This window comes from Juglans regia, chromosome 7 (genome assembly GCF_001411555.2).
Source record: "Juglans regia cultivar Chandler chromosome 7, Walnut 2.0, whole genome shotgun sequence".
Lineage (NCBI taxonomy): Eukaryota > Viridiplantae > Streptophyta > Magnoliopsida > Fagales > Juglandaceae > Juglans > Juglans regia.
Window position 1 is genome coordinate 35,042,283 of NC_049907.1, and position 19,407 is coordinate 35,061,689.

A 19,407-nucleotide genomic window follows, 5' to 3' on the forward strand; every position below is an offset into this window, starting at 1 on the left:
TATTCTCCGGGTTGGGCTTGGGCTTTGTCTTGGGCTTGGGCTCAGTAGAGGCCCTTATCTGAAGTCCAAAATCTCACCGAAACCGACTGCCCGAAAGGGACAACTGAACTTCAACGAAACAAAAAAGAAAAACGCACATCAGCACGTGCAGTTCTAAGGCCTTGTTTGTTTTCCAAAAACATCTCATCTCATCTCATCTCATCTCACCTCATCATTACAACTTTTTTAAATCCCTACACAAAATAAAATAAACAATTCAACTTTTTCAAATCCCAAAACAATAATAATATTAAAAAATATATTCTACCAATATTTTATTCAACTTTTTAACTTTAATCTCAACTCATCTCATCTCATCTCTGAAAACAAACGAGCCCTAAACTTCTACGGTTTTTGCGTTTAGATTAGAGAAACCCACCCACCACCGGCTTATTTCGGTAGCGGTACTATTCTTTATCGGTGTCTATTCCTCAATTAGACATTGCTTTCTGTACGGACCAAGTCTGAAGCAAAGGATCGGAGCAGCCGTTAGTTGCAGCCTTTCCCACCTCTACGGGCACGATCCGGTCGTCTCTGGAGCTCCGATTTCACCGTGCAAGTGGGTGGTCTAGGTTTGTTTTCCGTGCCATATTCACGGTCAATTCGAAATGTAAACCTAAATTTGTTGTTAATTATGTTATTTTGGTGTCGTTTTCAGAAAATAGGAGGAAGAAATATTTAATTAAGATTTGTTGGTTATCGATTCTAATATTAATTGTTTTTCTCTCCTTTTTTTTGGACAGATTAATGGGAAAGCGGAGGTGGTTGATATCGGCAATATTTATATACTTAATTGCTTTCTCTATTGGGAGAGGTAACAAAGGGAACTTTCTAATCAATGTTCTCTCAATTTATTTTCTTTTAAATTTCATAAGATTCCGTAGTTCTGTATTTCATTTGAAGTCGTAATGATACCGTGTGAGCATGTTCACTTTTAATTCCAGGCTAATTAGATGAATGCTTTTGTGAGAAACTTATATGTACATTTGGAGGTGTTAATATGTATTGATTTTCTTTCGAGCAATGTTGGGTTCTTGGATTATAGGTGCAAGTATAGTTGCTGGGTTACTAATAATAAAAACGTATTGTTGCTGGGTGATGGAAGTAGTTAATTATACTCGGGGAATCGGAAGCTTCGAGTAGTGATTTTGACTATTTTTTTTAATTAAGTGATATTTGATTAACCTGACCAGGCTTTACTCAATACTTGTGGCTTTCAATCGAAGGAGACAAATCAATTAACCATGATTTTCTCACATATAGAGTTAATTATTTAATCTGGCATTTGAAATTTGGACAACCGGGATTAGCCTAAAGTCAGCAAGCTTCAGTTGGTCAAGCCTATTGGAGACTTTATTATACACCTCATTGCACGCATGTGTAATTATCCTTGTTGAGGGCCATACTACTTTAAATTGTGTGTGCTGCCATTTCTAAAGCACGCTGTTCCTATAACGGATGTACTCTATAACATATCATAATGAAGTTTCCTGGTTTACTTGCAGAACTCAGGGTCAGGGAGGATCATAGCTCCATTTATAATCATACCCTGGCCAGGATATTGGTGTCGTATGCATCTGCAGTAAGTTACAGGGGAAATTTTTAGAAGATCATCAGTGGTTGGATAATAGATTAATGTCCTTAGTGTAGTCACACCATTTGCCATGTTAAACAGTTACATTTCCTTAGTGTAGAGGTCAGCATCTTAGTGTTTCAAGTCTTTCTAGTTTGAGTAATGCGAGACACAGACTTAGGGTGTGCAAGCCCTGCTCACTCCCTTCGAAAAAAATGGAGGCTCACCAATAAAAGGTGGGTTTTTTCATGTGGGTCTCAGATTTGCCCACCTTTTTCAAAAAGAGTGTGCGGGACTTGCATACCTTAGGACTGCACAAATCATTTCCCTTCTAGTTTAACAAGATTTACTTGGAGGGAGACGCATTCTCAAATAAGAGGTGGCATTTAACGTTGAGAGAGGTCCCATATGAGGTTTGAGCTCAGTTTTTTTTTTTTTTTTTTTTTGGACAAGTGTTTTTGAGCTCAGCTTTAAATTAGCAGAATGTTGGGATAGACAAGTCAATTTCTCCAATGTAGTTTCTGCCCAAGCCACAGATGACCAGTTGATCCTGGTTTAAATGGAGAGAATGAACTATTTAGTTATTTCTACCAAAATAATTAGACTAGATTATGAAATTTCCTTAGTTTTGTGTTGCTTGAAGCCTTGAACTAAGATGATCTCGTTTTTCTTTATAATGCAACTGCCAAGACTTTTAGCATCAAATAATATAGCCAAGAGATTCTATAACATGAAATTGGTGACCCAAAGAAGCTTTTGCTCTTGCAGGTGTACGTAGCAGATTTGACAGAGTTATTTACTTGGACATGTGCAAGATGTGATGGTTTGATCAAGGTACTTAGATTGATATTATCCTCTCCCTATGTTTAGGTGATTGCAAGAGTGGGTTTTGAGTTTTGTAAATGCTAGAGGATGGTGTTTTGCCACTTTTCCTACTAAAACGGCTAGACTGGTGCTTTTTTAAATGGAAACAGGGATTTGAAGTCATAGAGTTAGTTGTTGACATTCAACACTGCTTACAGGTGCATGATCTTAGCATGCTGGCATTTAAATTAGCATCTCCTTCCTGGTCTTATCTTGTTATTTGTTTACTTGAGTTTTCTTTGGGCATTGATATTACTATGCCTACCCACTGCAGGGCTTTGTTGGAGTGGCAAAAGATCTTAATGCTATCGTAATTGCGTTTAGAGGAACTCAGGAACACAGGTAGATATTCTGATGGCTTATCTAGTAGTAATTTATGTTCAATGATGTTTTTCGACCTTGACTGGTGAATGGAATAGGAAAAAGGGTTTGTTCATGAGTTGTGATGATTGGCTGACAGCCACACTGCATACTATTTGGCCCCAAAAACTAAGAGATGGAATTAATTAAAAAGAAAAGGAAAGAAAAAGAATAAAAAAACAAGAGTGTATTCCCATATGATTAAACAAAAATTTGCCACATATGATTTGCACAAGCATGTCATCACACAAGCACAAGATTATAAAGAGATTTTTGTGTGCATGGTTTTGAATTTCACTTACCTACGCTGATAGTTATATGTCTTCATTGGATTTGTGAAAAATGAATGGATTGGTTTTTGGAAGGGTTCCCTAAAGCCCATAAAGTTGACTCATTGACTTGTTACCCCCAAAAAAGGTCCTAGGCTGATATACACAAGTTCAAAATCACAAGACCTTGTTAGATGAAATTGAAGATAACTTCAATTCTTTTTGATCTTTCCTTCCACAGTGCCACTTTGTTCCTCCAAAAATAGCTCCATTCCATTTACTCCCTTGAGAAATGTATGCTAGTCAATACCTCAAGTTATGACCTGCCTGAAAGAGTGTCCCCTTTCAACTCTCGAATTATCTGTTGGCTGAGGTGCCTGGATGATCCTTAAAGCTATATCTATTCAAAAGCATTAGTTTTAATAATTCAATTGGTGTCTTGTTGATTGTTTGTGTTTGTTTTAAATCTAATTCACTTGGCATTCCAAGCTAGTATGCTAAGTGTGGTATGCTCAGATGATGTTCTCTAGTTGATGAGATTTACTGGCAAAATGATTGGTACGTGAAGGGAGAAATAGTAAATCATTTCAATCAAAATCATTTCAACTTTCACTATGAAACTGGGTTTGCCCAGAGGCCCCCTGGGTTTTCATCTTCCCTGAATCGGTTGCTGATTAACAGTTGAACTGCATGTGTACAGCATAATGAATTGGATTGAAGACTTGTATTGGAAACAGCTTGACTTAAACTACCCTGGCATGGATGATGCAATGGTTTGTATTGCAGAAATGTTTTGTCATATTTATATTGGAGTTAAAAAGTATGAACTCCCAGTAATGTTTTATTCTTTGTAGGTGCACCATGGATTTTATTATGCTTACCACAACACAACTATACGCCCTGCAGTTTTAAATGCTGTTAAAAGGGCAAAGGAGTTGTATGGAGAAATTCCCATTATGGTGACTGGGCACTCAATGGGAGGGGCAATGGCCTCCTTTTGTGGAATTGATCTAAAGGTAATCAGTTTTCTTGATACAACTGGGAAGTTTTTTGCATGCTTCATGGTTTCAATTGTCTCCATTGCTGTGAAGTTCTTTACAAATGCTCTATGGGTTTGAGCTGTGCTTTTCTATGATCAATTTGGAGTCAAGAGTCTTAGCATTCATGTGTCCTTTGACAGTAGTGTGTGACATGGAAATTGTGACCTGATACTTTGACATGTGTACATGTTTGTTGGACTGACCTTCACATTTTTTGTCATCTGGTCCAAATGCCTGCTTGGATCATTGAGTTAAATATGCCTTTGCTATCCAGTTGTTATACCTTGTGCTGTGCAGTTACATTGAAGTTTTTTTTGGGTGATTAACCCATACGGGCAGATTTTCACTTCACCTGGCCCCTAGTCACTGATGCTGCAGCTGGCGAATATGGAATGTATTGATTCATTGAACCCAATAACATGTTGCTCAACTCCAACACCTCATTATTGACCCAAAAAAGGTCAAGTAAAATGGGTTTAGAAATAGAGAGAGACCAAGCTGAAGGCAGAGATGATGAGGGATAGTGAGAGACAAAGATGAGAGGATAGAGAAAGAGACTTTACTGGTGGGAGACGGGGCAGAGTGATGAGAGGAGCTGCGTGAGATGGCATGTGGACTGATGGTGGACTGGTGGCAACGGCAAGGCAACTTAAAGGACTCGTGTTTAGCAGCGAGTCAGCAAAGAGAATGAGTACTGAGAGGCAACAGAGAGGAGGGGAAGACTCATGCAAAGCGGATGGGAGTGGAAGAAAAAGGAGATAAAAAGTAAAAACCCTAACAGTGAGATGTGATTTGTGATTATTATCTATATTATATAGATATATTTTATAAATATATAAACCCCTGGGCGGGTTTTTATCAAGCCGGTGCTTAATCAACCCGCCCACCCCTTGCCCTTAGTAGAATTTATATAAGACCTTACTGATGAAAAAATAATAATTTATTTAAGGTCCGCTCGTGGTAAAGGACAGAGAATCTATCCCTATGGGACAGGCAATCCAGGTAGCGGATTAACACTGCCCAACCCCAGTTTAATGTGTGTGGAAGTTGTGGTACTCCAATTTCTTCTTTAGCAATAGTTGGCTCGTATGTCACATAATCTATTAGAAATAGTTTACTTATTATAAAAAATCTACTTATTAAAAAAAAGCATACTATAAAGAGTTAAATTAAAGTACTTTTATTCATTTCTTTTTTTTACTCATTTGAAGTATATAGGCTCAATATTTGTTGGTTCAAGTATATGTGGATTTCAAACATTGAGAGCCTGTAATGAAATGAAGTCCTGAGACAATTACTTGATCTCTTTCCGCTGCTTGATGTAACTGTTTCTTCACAGGTTAATCATGAGGCCCAGAATGTTCAAGTTATGACATTTGGACAACCTCGTATTGGCAATGCAGTTTTTGCATCTTACTACAACAAACTTGTCCCGAAAACAATACGAGTCACAAATGATCGTGATATTGTGCCTCATTTACCTCCATACTATTACTATTTTCCTCAAAAGACATACCACCACTTCCCAAGAGAGGTAGAGTTTGCTGACTGAAGTGACAAAACATTTATTTTCTGTTCTCTCTCTTTTTTTTTTTATTTTTTTTTTTTTATGCCTTGTTTACTTCCTACCTGTTTCTTGATTCTAGGTTTGGCTTTACAACATTGGATTGGGAAGTCTTGTATATAAAATTGAGAAGGTCTGTGATGGTACTGGGGAAGACTCATCCTGTAGCAGGTTAGCCTCTAGCCCTCTCTTATGATCCATATTTTACAGTCTTTAGCTTTCCATGATAGAGTTCTGGAAGTTCAATACTAACAGTCTTGTCAGAACAGCTGCTACAAATTATTTGGCTATTTTGTGCAGGTCAGTGACTGGTACCAGTATCTCAGACCATTTAGTTTATTATGGTGTCGAATTAATGTCCGGAGTACCAGGAACGTGTAGAATTGTGATGGATCCTCTCATTGCAGAGTACGGCACAAGGGATCTTAGCGGAAACTTTGTCTTGTCCAGAGTTCCTACTACTCCAGCTATAAGATTGAATACAGAAGCAGGAATTGAGGGCAGATCCATATTGAATTAATTTGGTCATAATAGATAGCATGATCTCTCTTGCAAGATATCTTAGAAAGTACAGATTTGGATTGACACCCTGTACAAGTGTATTCACTTTTTTTTTGTATTTAGGGCCCCTTCCGTAAGGTCCTAAAGCTGAATATTAATGTTGCTAGGGACTGGGACTGGGAATGGAAATGGAAATGGAAATGGGAAAGAATTTGTGTATATATGAATTGTGTACATCTTCATCATTGTTAATATGATCCAACGTTGTTTTCATTATGATCTATACTCTAAATGAGTTTTGAATTTCATGATTTTTGACAAACGTGCTTCAAGATCGACGGGAATCATTAGCATGATTGATCCTAAGGACAGTGCTAGCGGCTGCCAAGTCTTTTTTTTTTTTTTTTTTTTCCTTTCATTTTTTTTCAACAATTTTTTAATATCCTTAATTATTAAGAAAAAAAATAAAAAATATATATAATTTTATTAATAGTCATTTCTTTAATCATTAAATAAAAAAATAAAAATAATCAAAATAATTGAGCGACTCCACTAGCATTTTCCTTAATCCAAAACGTGCATTCTACATCACCGAGTATACTCGTGCTTAAAGTGATCGTGCAATGTTTCGTTTAATGGCATCATGCGCAAAAATGGCATGAACGTTTGTTAAGTTCCACGTTAAATCATTTGAGGCTTTTAACAGATTATTTCTCTTTTGGTGGTAATCATAATACCACGTTAAACCTGTCTTTTGCATGCACGTGTAATTTGTTTGATAAGGAATGTCTATATATGAGTTAATAGACATTTCACAAAGAGATTTTACAAAATTAATAAACATACAAAGTAAAATAAATTTAACTTATCCTATGAAACCATCTCAATTTATGAATTTATTTTTATAAAATTTATTTTTGTAATCGTAACACTTCTATATATATATATATAATAGATCAGGGATCGTACAACATGTACATTTAACATGGAAATTTAAATCACGAGTCTTCCATATATAAGAAGAATTTTCGGCAGCTGCCTAGATTAAACAAGAAGCTTGACAGACAGACCATTAACAAACAAACAAAGCGCATGAAAATCTTCACATTATACTGATTCTTCCTTCACTTTTTGCTGATTTCATCCTTGGTAGGAGTATCAACCACCTTATTTTCCTGCAAAAACAATGCCTCGTTTTTCAGAACGAAAATAAGGGTTGCCATATTAGTTTCAAGGATATATGAAAATGAATTAGATCACACAAATACCTGATCCTGATGATCTGAATTAGGGTTTGAAAGTACTTTTGTTTCATCTAATAGTGTCTTAGGTTGGGCATCCTTAATCACTTTCGCTTCCTCCACCTTTACCGCGGGCTCTCCTATACGTAAATATATAACAACTGAATTCAATACCATGATAATAATAAAAACGAAAATCACATATATATCTCTAGTATTATTGATTATTTTATTTTAAAAAAAAATTCCTTTGTAGGCGGGTTATGTACATGTGCAGCTGAATGTGAAAGGAGACTTCTTTTAGGTGATATATAATATCTAATGGGAAAATTAAAAATAATAATTCAGATTTCAAACGTGCATTATATTCTTCATAAAAAAAGTAAAAAATAAAAAATTAGAGTGTTTTAATCACAAAGTTTGGCTATGTAGTTCAATTCAGATATTCTTAATCAAACCCCTGAATCTTACGCATGGTTACAAACCATTTTCCTTCACTTCTTTCGTCAATTCGTTATCTTCACCCAATTCTTTCCCCTCCAGTACGGCGTCATGATCTGCTTTCACATTCTCACTCAACAAATGGTCTTCCTTCCCGGCTGCATGGCTCGGAGAGTAATAATCCGACTCTATAGACCGTCGTCCCTCAGATACATTATTAATCCCATCAATTGAAATTCCCAGATGATCAATATCGTTTTTCCTCGGCGAGAAGTAATGGTTCGGCGAGTCATGGGATATCAATCTCCCAGCTGCTTCTTTCTCTTCAACATCGACACCTTCCAGCTTCCCTTGATCTATAATTCGTTTCTCACCGTCATGATGATCTCCTTCCTTCGCCGCCGTATTTTCATGAATATTGCTGTCTTTCGCATCCGTCAGAACTGCACCATCAAAGTCCTTGTTTTCTTCGTTGATCTGGGGCGCCGGTTGTTGTTGTTCTTTTGCCAACGAGTCCTCTGTGTTATCTTTGCAGGTAGTACTGGTTGTTTCGTGAATGGTTTCTATGTCCTTGCTCTTCTTGGGGTTGGGATTGGATTTCTTTCGCCGGAAAATGGTTTTTCCCGAGACAACATCGAGTTTTGATTCCGCACAACCCATTTTGCGTGAATTTGTGACACAGATTTATCGGAAGAAAGGGAGCAAATCGTGGTATATATATATATATTTTCTGTCCCGGAGACACATGCAAGCTAGGGAACGAAAACTTTGGTGTTTCAGACTGTTCCTCTGTATTTGTTTTTCTTCTGTGATGGAGCTAGCAGTGGGTTGCATGGGGTGTAATTCTGGGGTTGATGCTCTGCAAAGGAACCGATTTTTACGTTAAACTTTTGAAGGACTGTATCCATGCAGGGAGGAGGTCTATTTTTAGCTTTGTTCAGTGTTAAACAAATTTTCTGTTTGTTTCTTGTCAAAACTTTTAGGCGTTTGAAAACAACACGTTATGTTCGTTTTCTCTAAAGATAGAAAGCATTTGAACCAAAATGGTTACAGTACTCGTACGTACGTAGATAAAATTTCTTTTTCATTTATTTTTTTTATTTTTTTATTTTTTTTCTCTCTCTCAACTAATTGATCCATGCACTACCCATAATTGATACGATCGAGCTGATCATTCCAATCTAAATTTCTTAAATCTTATCACATTTTTTTAAAATCAAATAATTAAAATTTCAATTTTCACATCATCATTCTTTCTACTTATTATGATTAGTAATCATTAATTTCTATTAAAACGAGCATGATTTCGTTCTAATAGTAATTATTTTCATCAAATAATTTTTTTCAGAGCACATATTCATCAAATGAAAATGAAAAGTATTATTATGTCAATACAAATAATGAATATATATACTTATTATACGAAAAAGCCCAAAACATTTAAGATTGCGTTTAATAGTGAGGTATTTGAAAAATTAAAGAAATTCTATTTGCAGTCCCCACTTGGAGATTGCATGTGCAGGCCCTTCATTAAATGAGAAAAAATATCATTTCAGAAGGGATAGTTTTGTAATTTTAAAAAAAATTAAAGATAAAATTACCTGAGCTTGTATTGCAGTCCCCAAATGGAGACGGTATCTAGTTATAAAAAAATAATAAAAAAATAATAAATATAACAAATTATCCTCAAAATATCTGAAAATATCTCAACTAAACCTAAATTTGGAAAGCGTGAGTTGGGATCAAGGAACTTTGATAAAATGCTCAACTTTTAAAAAGGTTTTGATGAAATAGAGGTGGCTGTGTATTTTGGACAGTGGAAATTAAGGTGCAATTTTGATAGATAATACTGAATTGTGAGATTGTTGTGATCGTGGAAAACAAAAAGAGTTTGATTTATAAAAGAGAAATGCTGAACGTTCCAAATTCGGAATGTAAAAAGTATCTCGAATTTTTTTTTTTTAGTGATTAAAAAAAGATTTTTTAATAATATTATAAATTTTTATTTTAAAATATTTATAATCAAATAAAGTATTTTAAATCTCGAGAAATTGCGAGTTTTATGAATGTCAGTGGCTGAATTTCTTTATTTTTATTTTTTAGTACCGCCAGAAAAAGTTTGTATGCAAATATGCAAAGGTCCAATCTAAACTAAGTTGCACGAACTTCAATATAACTTTGTTTAATCGGCTTACGAGCCTCCAGAACTGAACTTGTTCTAATTCCCAAGGAACACTGCATGCTTCGGAAACCTCCCACTGCACTACTGTCATATCCAAACCAATGTGGCCGTTTCCATGCAGCTTAAATAATTTATTTTAAAAGATATGACACAACACGATCGAGTTCCCGAGAATACTGATTACGATCTGGTTTAGATTCGAAATTTATTTTTATTTTTATTTTTTTAAATTTATATATAAAATATAATTAATTTTTTAATTTTTTTAAATTTTAAAATAATATTAATATTAAAAATAATATTTTAATAAACTCATCTAAAAACATCTCAATTCACTTTAATTCATCTCATGCTAGAAATTCACATCAAATTTAAAGAAATGCCTTACTTTTTCTTTAGGCGAAAATCACACTTAAATTTCATCCAACATCTCCTACTTTATTTTTTCCACATTTCAATAAAATATTCATTACATCTCAAAAATCCTAAAATATATTTGTATGGAGAAATGATTTTATCTTATTTTAATTTATTATTAAAATTTTTTTAAATTACTACACAAAATATAATAAAAAATTTAATTTTTTTAAATTTTAAAATAATAATAATATTAAAAAATAATATTATAATAATATTTTATTAAATTTTTAACTTTTATCTAAAATCATTTCATCTGATATCCAAATGGGACTAAAGGGTTTGAACTTTTTTTATTTTTTATTTTTTATTTTTTATGTATATAGAATTTGAACTTTAAAGAAGAGTCGAGCTACTCTGTTGTCTAGAATAATTTGCTCGAGTTGATCCAGAAGAACCTGCTCGATCGGTTACTATTTTTTGAATTTTTTTCACATTTTTTAATATATTTAAAAATAAAGAAAATATCTCAATATACTTAAAATCATTTCTTTATAAATAAATAAATAAATAATTATCAAACCGTCAAATTGCAAAGTAGTTTTTTTCCTTCAAAGAAATCTAAAAGCTCCTAAAATAATATAAAATCGGATTCATTCGTCCCACCTTTCCATTTTAGTATTTTTATTGGATTAATTAAAAGTTAAATTTAATGAATATTTAGTTATTAAATAATAAAATATATTCATATTAGATTAGTCAAATTTTAAATTTTTAAAATTTAATTACAATAATTTTTAAAATTTTTATTAAATTTAAAAGTTACTGTAAATATAATTAAATATTTATTAATTATTTGCTGCCCTGCGTCCCGGAACCGTCGTCAAAATGCCTACAAGGATAGCTTGTATTTGCTGCCCTGCTTACATTCGCTGATTCCCAATGCGCTAAATTGCGGCGCCTGTCGCGCTGTCTCAAAGTCATCCCAGTCCTTCTTCCGCCCCACGCTATTATTATCCTCTGCTCCCCCGAGTTGACGTGAGATATTATTAGAATAATTATTTCTTACTATTTCTTAGTCGATTTAAAATTCGATAATCTATATTTTGCGTTATATATTTGGAAAATGCTACACGCCCCGTTGGGGGCTCCCGCTGGGTCGTAGCATTTTTTTATATATTTTTTTTAAATTTATTTTTATATAAATATTTTTAATAATTTTAAATATTTTAAAAAATAAAATAAAAATTATAATATTATTTAAAAATATTTTCTTAATTATGAAGTAGAATAAAAATTAATATTTAATGATTTGTATTTTACTTTCTAATTAATGAAGTGCTTTTTTTTTTACTTTCTCAAAGAAGTGTTTTTTAATGATTTGTTTTTTACTTTCTGATTAAGGAAGTATTTTTTAATGATTTTTTTTTTTACTTTATGATTAACAAAGTGTTTTTTAATGATTTTTTTTTTTTACTTTATGATTAAGGAAGTGTTTTTTAATGTTTTTTTTTTTTTTACTTTCTGATTAAGGAAGTGTTTTTTAATGATATTTTAAATTTATTTTATTTTTTAAAAATATTTATAAGTGTAAAAAAAATCTATATAAAAAATAAATTAAAAAATTACACATAAAAAAGTACATGTTAAGCTCAACGAGAGCCCCCAAAGGGGGCTGTAATATGACTATTTTAAATATTTTTTAAAAAAATCATAATATTATTAAAAAATATTTTCTTAATCATGAAGTAAAATAAAAAATTATAAAAAAATATTTTTTTATAATTTTTTATTTTACTTCGTGATTAAGAAAGTATTTTTTAATATATATTTTTTACTTTTGGATTAAAAAAATATTTTCTTAATAATATTTTGTTTTTATTTTATTTTTTTAAAATATTTTTAAATATTAAAAAATCTATATAAAAATTATTTAAATAAAATATATATTAAATAATACTATCCCAGCGGGAGCTCCCAGCGGGGCTGTAGCACCATCCTATTTATTTATATTATTAATCGTTCTTTTGCATTTTTAATATTAATAAAGTGTATCGATGTATTATTCAGATAATATTAAAAAAAATTGAGAACAGAGGGGGCCCGTCTCCATTACTTGAGGATTGAGACAAGCAACAAAATCCATCCCCCCCTCCCAAATCGGGAAACAACCCGCTTTATCATTGTCTTCTCTGCCCTCTCTTCCTTCCTTCCGAGCCTTCTCTGCAAATCCCGCTCCAATACTTATGGAAGTCTTAGCCAAGGAACGCCTCGATTTCGGGAAGATGGGCTACGGGTATTTTGCTTCTCTTCCCCTTTGCTTACATCCATTGGTTTCCTTATTTGTTCTGAGAATTCACGCGGGGTCTTGGTGTTTTTGACAATTCCCCCGGTGGTTTTCATTTAGATGCAAGCATTACAGAAGGAGATGCATGATTCGAGCTCCCTGCTGCAACGAGATTTACCAGTGCCGCCATTGTCACAACGAGGCCACGGTCTTCATCTACTTTGAATAGATAATGCACAATATAAATATAAAACACGTAGTAATTAGATTTCTCAGATTGTTTGTATTTGATTGACCAGAGCATGTTGAGCAACCCCTTTGATCGGCATGAACTCGTTCGATATGATGTTAAACAAGTACGACTTTCCCGATCTATATGTTTGTTCATCTTTTCTTTATAATTTTTCTTTTGTAAACTTTGTCGTGAATTGTTAAGGATTAGACAAGTCTGTGTTGTTTCAGGTTGTTTGTTCAGTTTGTGACACAGAGCAGCCGGTAGGTGTTTTTCTCCTTAATGTTATGTCTTATTCTTATTTGGTTGCAGTATCTTAATTGGTTTCATTCATATTTCTCTCCCCGTTCTAGGTTGCTCAAGTTTGTACCAACTGTGGCGTCAATATGGGGGAATATTTCTGCGAAGTTTGCAAATTCTATGATGACGATGTAATCTCGCAATCTCAAGTCAGCTTTTTTAAAGGAAAATAAAGAAATTTCTGCTTTTTGTGTTTGATATGTTGTCCATATGAACTCTGATGACATTTGGCACTTCGGCACGTGACCCCTGATTGTTATCTATGTAAACTGTTTATCTGGGTTCATGAACCTTGATTGTTGTTTCTTGTAAAGTATTCTTGTGTGCTTCTTATTGATGAAAACTGTTATTTTATCAGACTGAGAAAGAGCAGTTTCATTGCGATGATTGTGGAATCTGCAGGTTAGTAATCAAAAGATGATTAGTGTCTCTTGTTTCTTTATAATTTAAGCATAACGAATTGATAATACAGACGGTATTCGGACCTGAATTCGATTGTTTCTAACAGGGTTGGTGGTCGTGAGAACTACTTCCATTGCAAAAAGTGTGGTATGCACTTCCTCCTCTGTAATTAGAAACTTGTCATTCTGATTGGTTTCGTTTATTTAGTAGTTATCAGATGTACAATGTAGCACATGACTTTCTTTGTTGTCTGTTAAACTGGAGCTACCATTTTCTCGTTTGTTTTCTGCATCTTTCTTTTGTATGTATGATTTATCCGTTGAAGTCAGAATTTAATTTCCATGTACATCCCAGATGCATAAGTACTTTTCCCTGATGTTAAACGTTTATGTTTGTGCCATATCATGCAAGGGTTTTTTAGCCATTGAGAGTTTCTATTTTTCTGTTGGTACATCTTTGATGGTCCCGTAACTCATAGCTTTCTTGTTGATGGGTCATGCCAGAGGTAAGTCTTGTGCAGTGTATATTTTACTCTCCTTTCTTTTGTCTGGTTTTAAATTGCAGTGCTTGTTTAGTTTTTTCCAAATGATTTGGGTAGGCTACATGGGTCCTTTTTGCTGAAATTTTTGATTATGCTGCATGAATTCATCCCATACATAGATATGTTCATTTTCATCCTTCTCTTCATTTCGAAGTATATTTTTTTCTTGTTATAATATGTTATCCCCGAGTAATGGTTTTCAATCTTACAGGGTCTTGCTATTCGGTTAGCCTGTGTGATAACCATTTGTGTGTGGAGAACTCCATGCGGCACCACTGTCCAATATGCTATGAGGTGTGCTTTGTAGATGATTTATTTGTATCTTGAAGGGCATTGTTGTGATCTGTAATTTATTTTTGTAGTATCTTTTTGATTCACTTAAAGACACAACTGTAATGAAATGTGGGCACACAATGCATTGTGAATGTTACGAAGAGATGACAAAGCGCAACAAGTAAGAAATCTCGACTTTTTATTGCTTTAGTTTTATATTGTTTACATGGCCAAACATTTTTGTTTGCTTCTGGACTTGACTCTGTTACATCACACAGATACTGCTGTCCCATATGCTCAAAGTCAGTGATAGACATGTCTCGGACCTGGAAGAGAATAGATGAGGAGGTGGTCTGGTGGACTTATTTAATTGAAGCTCATCTTATATATTGTTATACTTGATCTGCATATTTTGATGAAGATTCAGTACATATGGTATTTTTCTAAAATAAACTAAAATTTCACACTACTTGACTAATGAGATTATGTTTTCAGATAGAAGCAACTGCCATGCCAGAGGATTACCGGTACCAGAAGGTGCCTACTTTTCATTTTTGTTTGTATCTAATAACACCTTGTTGCCTAACATTTCATGGATTTTTAAGATGCTCAAGCAGAGACCTAACTCCTAAGCACTTCGTTATCTAGATTATAATATGTTTACTCTAAGAGTATGTCTCTTAATTGAATATTACTGTTTTTGCATTCATCAAACGCATTTTTTTTCAAATAAGAAATTTTTCTTGTAATGCCCTTATTTATTCTGAGCAAAATTACCTGGAAGACATTAAGAAACAGGAGCTTTTTTTTTTGCAGGTCTGGATACTGTGTAATGACTGCAACGATACTACCGAAGCCTACTTCCACATAATTGGGCAGAAATGCAGCCATTGCAAATCATATAATACCCGGTCAATTGCCCCTCCAGTTCTTCCTCAATGAAGGGATTTTGGTTACAGGAATACATCCAGACAACCGATTGGAAAAATTTTAAATGTTAAACAGAAGGGTATCTTTGATTGCTTGCTCAATCATATATTGAACTGCTACTCGTATTTATTTGAGTTTGTATAACTACATAATGATTCAAAATTCAAATGACTAGCATGCATGCGTGCGCCTCAGAAACTCTTCAGGTTATAATTATTCTTGAATTATGGACTTAGAACCAGAAAATGAGACATTTGATTACTGTAAATGTTATATATGCAACCATAGAAATGCTACGTGCAACCGGCGTGTGCAATCTTTGCAATAGTGTGAAGGTATTTCCACTTGAGCACAGGACCCACATGAACCGAAGAGCTGGGATCTTTCGAATTACTTCATTCACACTTTAAGAGCATTAGTATTGGATTAGCCATCCTATTATTTAAATTTTGACTAATATATAACTTTTTTATCTTTAGCTAATTATTCAAAACTTGAAGTCTACATTAGATTAGTCATTACACTCTTTATAATAATAAAATTTTATTATTTTTTATTATTTTTATTTTTTAATTAATTTTTATTTTATTTTCATAATCTTCAATAACTTCCAACAAATCATATTCATTTTTATTTTTACAATCTAACAATCTATAATATAATAATCTCATGTGTATATAGATGATAAAATTTCATATGAATAAAAATCTCATATTTATAATATAATAATCTTCAAAAATACTTTTAGACTTGCTATAATGCTTTTCATATTTGAAAAGAATAATAGATTACTGTAATTTATAGTTTGAATGAAAATAATTTAACTAATTCAAAGTGGAGTAAATATAGATGATATTTATTAAATTTAAAGATGAAAAAACATTTGGCTTATTCAATACCAATGCTCTAAGATTGTTTCGTAAATTGTCCACTTTATTTATTTATTTTTATAGATTCATGTTCAAATGACAAAGGGATCAGACGATAAAAAATAAAAATAAATAAAAAATAAAATGAAAATACCACTTAGCACGTACACTAATCTCGCACGTTTGAAACAATTGTTCCATTATCATTTAATAAAATCTCATACTCTTACAATGTTTTATTTTCACATCTCATAGTAACCAAGAAGATTTCTTAGTCTCTTTATTCAATTTTTTTCATTTTTTTTCCTTACCTGGACAACTTTTTTTTATTAATTTGATCGGTTTTAAATAAGTACGATCAAATATGAGTTAAAATCCTTGTAAAAGGACAGTCTGAAAAGTTGATGTTAGAACTCCACGACGACATATAAAGATTGTTTGCGACGATTTTATTTTTCAACAATAAAAAAATCGCTACAATAAACCTTATTTCTTGTAAAGAGTCTAATATTGATTTTATTTATTTATTATTCACTCATTTAATTAATAATGCGCGCGATATTACTCATATAAAAGACCATGCATATAAATCTACATAAAATTTGTATTTCAGCTTTAGGGATATAATAAGAGCAACAGATAATTGATTAAAATTTAAAATTACTAATTTCAATGTCATATAATCATCTTTTATTTAAAATAGAGACGTAAAAGAGTTACGAATTTATCATTTTTTTTTTTTATAGCTGATATTACACATAACATACACTGCTTAAAATTCAACCCACATGATAAGGCATATATATATATATATATATATATAAGAATGACCTGATCAATAGAAGAAGACATGATTCATGTTGAGAACAGAGAGACCTTAAAGCTGGCTCGAACTTCAAGACCTTGATTTCTTGCGGATTCCCAGACCAGAAAATGCAACCATCAAGATAAACATCATTGCTCCAGCCACAGAAATCGCTATAGAAGCTGCTACTTGGCCACAAAATCTCTCAAACAAGTTACATATTTTTTGCCACCGCAGGTGACTGTTTCCTCGGTAGCCAATTATACCGATGGCCATGGAGGCTCCGTTGCAGGAGAAGAGCAACGCCACCATTAATATGTCGAGGACGAGAATCATGGAATGTAAGATGCTGTTCATGTCACCCGGCCTCTTCCTTGAGATTAAAACAAGTACTAGAGATAGGGTCGCATATGAACATGCTATGACATTTGCAACCAACAAGTACCTACCAATTAAAAGTGCATCCAAATGTTAATAATCTCCATCCTTTTCTTCTTTTTTTTCCTTGGTGGTAATTGATTGGAAATGTTATATAAATAGTTAGTATATTGGGAACATGGTCATCATGTGTTGAAAAATAGGACAGATGATGTTTAGTTTTTAAAAGTGTTACATCTATTTGCAAGTCGGTGTGTAAAATATACTGATACATTCATCACTTATATATATAATAAGATTTTATTTGTAAGATTTAATATTAAAAATATTTTTTTTAAAATCAAATTATATATATCATATAAATATTTTACTAGGTGTGTTATTTACACCGGTTTGTAAATAGAATTTTCTTTATAAAGAACATAACTAAAAGGAAAACTAGAGCTTGATCAAAAACAAAAAAGAACAACTTACACAAAGGCAGAGATGTAATGCCACCTAGCAGGAACGGGAACATAAAGAGGTGGCAGGCTTGCCACCACCACAGCTCGGACAACCTTAGTCTGCTTAGACAACCCTATAGTTATGGCAGACACCAAAGTCAGTGCTAAGGCCAAAAGCCTGAGAAGTAAGTCCACTGACGTTCTTTGCCTTGGCACCTCCACTTTCTGCATATAATTCCCATCACTCCTCTGTAACCCCTCCATCTCAGTACCTGTGGTGGCCTTTTGTTCTCTGCTAAGTACACTTAAGTGAGAATGAAGAGCACGAAACCATATGGGAAGCTTAAATAGAGAGAGCAGCAAAGAGAGAGAGAGAGGATCGAAGAGAGAGAGATAGAAAGGGGTTTTGGTGAAATGGACATTCATGTACGGTGTTGTAAGGAGGAAAGTGAAGGCGTCCACGATTTGATGTCAAAGGCAATTAGGGGAAGGAGGCTGAGCCGCTGAGTTGCGTGTGGAAGGAGTTTGTCGTCTGATATTTGTAACACTTCTCGATAGAGAAATGCCTTTCTTCTCCTCTTCTTCTTCTTCTTTATTTTTTAAAATTTATTTATTTATTAATTTATTGATATTATTATTTTTAATTATTATTATTATTATTATTGGTACGGGTGTTCAGAAATAACGTCCCAACTAATCCCAGAATATACAGCCCTCTCAAAGAGTTTTTTGCAAGTCCAATATCTCGAATAATTAAAGGAAAAAAATTCTAATACAGTTCGATAGCCCTTAGAAATTATTTACACACAAGAGAATTTTAACCTTAGACCTGGTAGCATACCTCTAAATCTAAGGTCTTTACAAGTTGAGGTGACTCTTAGAGAAATGCTTTAATTCTAAAGAAATCTCACAAAAATAAATTTATAAACTGATGTGACTTGATGTTATACGTTAGATTATAAATTTATTTTTATTATAAAATAAATTTAATGTATAATATAAAATTATATAAGTTTGTGAATTTACTTTTATGAATTTTTTTTGGCAAACAGGAGATCGTGTCATGTCAGTCGTGCTAGGTTTGCCCTGTAGCCACCTCCCTGCCAGGACAGTGTGTTAGATCGCGGGTGAGCCGTTCTTCGTACGTGGGGCGTAACATTTCACACCGAATCTCCTGACACAGACATTGATCGCGGCGTGCCTTGAGTCTGTAGAATCTGTGACCGGTCACGTGTTGCCATCCGCATGCAGTTGGACATCCTATCCGGTGCTTTGTGATAGGGCCCGAGCCCCGAGACGTTCTCCTTGGCACCTCTGAGCTTGGTGTCGATAAGCCATTTTGAGTTGATTTGTGCTTGGTACCCGATCCTCCGACTTGAAGTCTCCAACTTCCTCCCGTGGGCATGGGGTTATATAGCTCGGCCTTCTTAGACTCAGACCCTTCTGGGATGGGCCATGTGCTTGGTACCCGATCCTCTGGCCTGGGGTTCCATAGCTTGGCCTTCTTGGACTCATA

The 19,407-nt window shown here is 33.6% G+C and overlaps 4 protein-coding genes across 5 annotated transcripts; 2 read left to right on the forward strand and 2 right to left on the reverse strand.

The window, feature by feature from the left end:
* The first annotated feature begins 409 nt into the window (after positions 1-409).
* LOC108995083 (lipase-like) lies at positions 410-6,486 on the forward strand. 2 transcript variants are annotated; one of them, XM_018970586.2, is made up of 11 exons: positions 412-611; positions 783-853; positions 1,545-1,621; positions 2,381-2,446; positions 2,587-2,634; positions 2,751-2,818; positions 3,806-3,878; positions 3,960-4,121; positions 5,485-5,679; positions 5,792-5,880; positions 6,010-6,486. In XM_018970586.2, exons 2-11 carry the CDS (start codon positions 787-789, stop codon positions 6,227-6,229), a joined length of 1,065 nt encoding a protein of 354 aa, XP_018826131.1. In that variant the 5' UTR covers positions 412-611; positions 783-786; the 3' UTR covers positions 6,230-6,486. The 2 variants fall into 2 exon arrangements, with proteins under 2 accessions (XP_018826132.1, XP_018826131.1); XM_018970587.2 differs by lacking the exon at positions 2,587-2,634 and having other exon boundaries at positions 410-611.
* A 634-nt stretch (positions 6,487-7,120) lies between these two features.
* Positions 7,121-8,717, reverse strand: LOC108994992. Its single transcript, XM_018970444.2, has 3 exons — positions 7,937-8,717; positions 7,479-7,591; positions 7,121-7,385 (listed from the first exon to the last, which is right to left on the reverse strand). The coding sequence occupies exons 1-3, from the start codon at positions 8,550-8,552 to the stop codon at positions 7,335-7,337; spliced, it is 780 nt and encodes a 259-aa protein (XP_018825989.1). The 5' UTR covers positions 8,553-8,717; the 3' UTR covers positions 7,121-7,334.
* A 3,831-nt stretch (positions 8,718-12,548) lies between these two features.
* Positions 12,549-15,590, forward strand: LOC108994962 (E3 ubiquitin-protein ligase MIEL1-like). Its single transcript, XM_018970402.2, has 12 exons — positions 12,549-12,727; positions 12,839-12,926; positions 13,018-13,074; positions 13,181-13,213; positions 13,304-13,381; positions 13,609-13,652; positions 13,759-13,799; positions 14,405-14,487; positions 14,556-14,647; positions 14,745-14,814; positions 14,962-15,003; positions 15,283-15,590. The coding sequence occupies exons 1-12, from the start codon at positions 12,678-12,680 to the stop codon at positions 15,406-15,408; spliced, it is 804 nt and encodes a 267-aa protein (XP_018825947.1). The 5' UTR covers positions 12,549-12,677; the 3' UTR covers positions 15,409-15,590.
* A 1,335-nt stretch (positions 15,591-16,925) lies between these two features.
* On the reverse strand, positions 16,926-18,346 carry LOC108994981 (CASP-like protein 1E1). Its single transcript, XM_018970429.2, has 2 exons — positions 17,923-18,346; positions 16,926-17,515 (listed from the first exon to the last, which is right to left on the reverse strand). Exons 1-2 carry the CDS (start codon positions 18,315-18,317, stop codon positions 17,161-17,163), a joined length of 750 nt encoding a protein of 249 aa, XP_018825974.2. The 5' UTR covers positions 18,318-18,346; the 3' UTR covers positions 16,926-17,160.
* Between the last annotated feature and the right edge of the window lie 1,061 nt (positions 18,347-19,407).

What these genes read in the sequence shown, in the direction of transcription:
- LOC108995083 (XM_018970586.2), top strand. Translation starts at nt 787, where the DNA reads ATGGGAAAGCGGAGGTGGTTGATATCGGCAATATTTATATACTTAATT. An exon ending in TGCTTTCTCTATTGGGAGAG is followed by an intron (nt 854 to 1,544) that starts GTAACAAAGGGA and finishes GTTTACTTGCAG; the next exon opens with AACTCAGGGTCAGGGAGGAT. An exon ending in ACCACCACTTCCCAAGAGAG is followed by an intron (nt 5,680 to 5,791) that starts GTAGAGTTTGCT and finishes TCTTGATTCTAG; the next exon opens with GTTTGGCTTTACAACATTGG.
- LOC108994992 (XM_018970444.2), bottom strand. Translation starts at nt 8,552, where the DNA reads ATGGGTTGTGCGGAATCAAAACTCGATGTTGTCTCGGGAAAAACCATT. An exon ending in GAAAGAAGTGAAGGAAAATG is followed by an intron (nt 7,592 to 7,936) that starts GTTTGTAACCAT and finishes ATTTACGTATAG; the next exon opens with GAGAGCCCGCGGTAAAGGTG. An exon ending in ATTCAGATCATCAGGATCAG is followed by an intron (nt 7,386 to 7,478) that starts GTATTTGTGTGA and finishes TTGTTTTTGCAG; the next exon opens with GAAAATAAGGTGGTTGATAC.
- LOC108994962 (XM_018970402.2), top strand. Translation starts at nt 12,678, where the DNA reads ATGGAAGTCTTAGCCAAGGAACGCCTCGATTTCGGGAAGATGGGCTAC. An exon ending in ATTGTCACAACGAGGCCACG is followed by an intron (nt 12,927 to 13,017) that starts GTCTTCATCTAC and finishes TTGATTGACCAG; the next exon opens with AGCATGTTGAGCAACCCCTT. An exon ending in TTCGATATGATGTTAAACAA is followed by an intron (nt 13,075 to 13,180) that starts GTACGACTTTCC and finishes GTGTTGTTTCAG; the next exon opens with GTTGTTTGTTCAGTTTGTGA.
- LOC108994981 (XM_018970429.2), bottom strand. Translation starts at nt 18,317, where the DNA reads ATGAATGTCCATTTCACCAAAACCCCTTTCTATCTCTCTCTCTTCGAT. An exon ending in CATTACATCTCTGCCTTTGT is followed by an intron (nt 17,516 to 17,922) that starts GTAAGTTGTTCT and finishes TTTAATTGGTAG; the next exon opens with GTACTTGTTGGTTGCAAATG.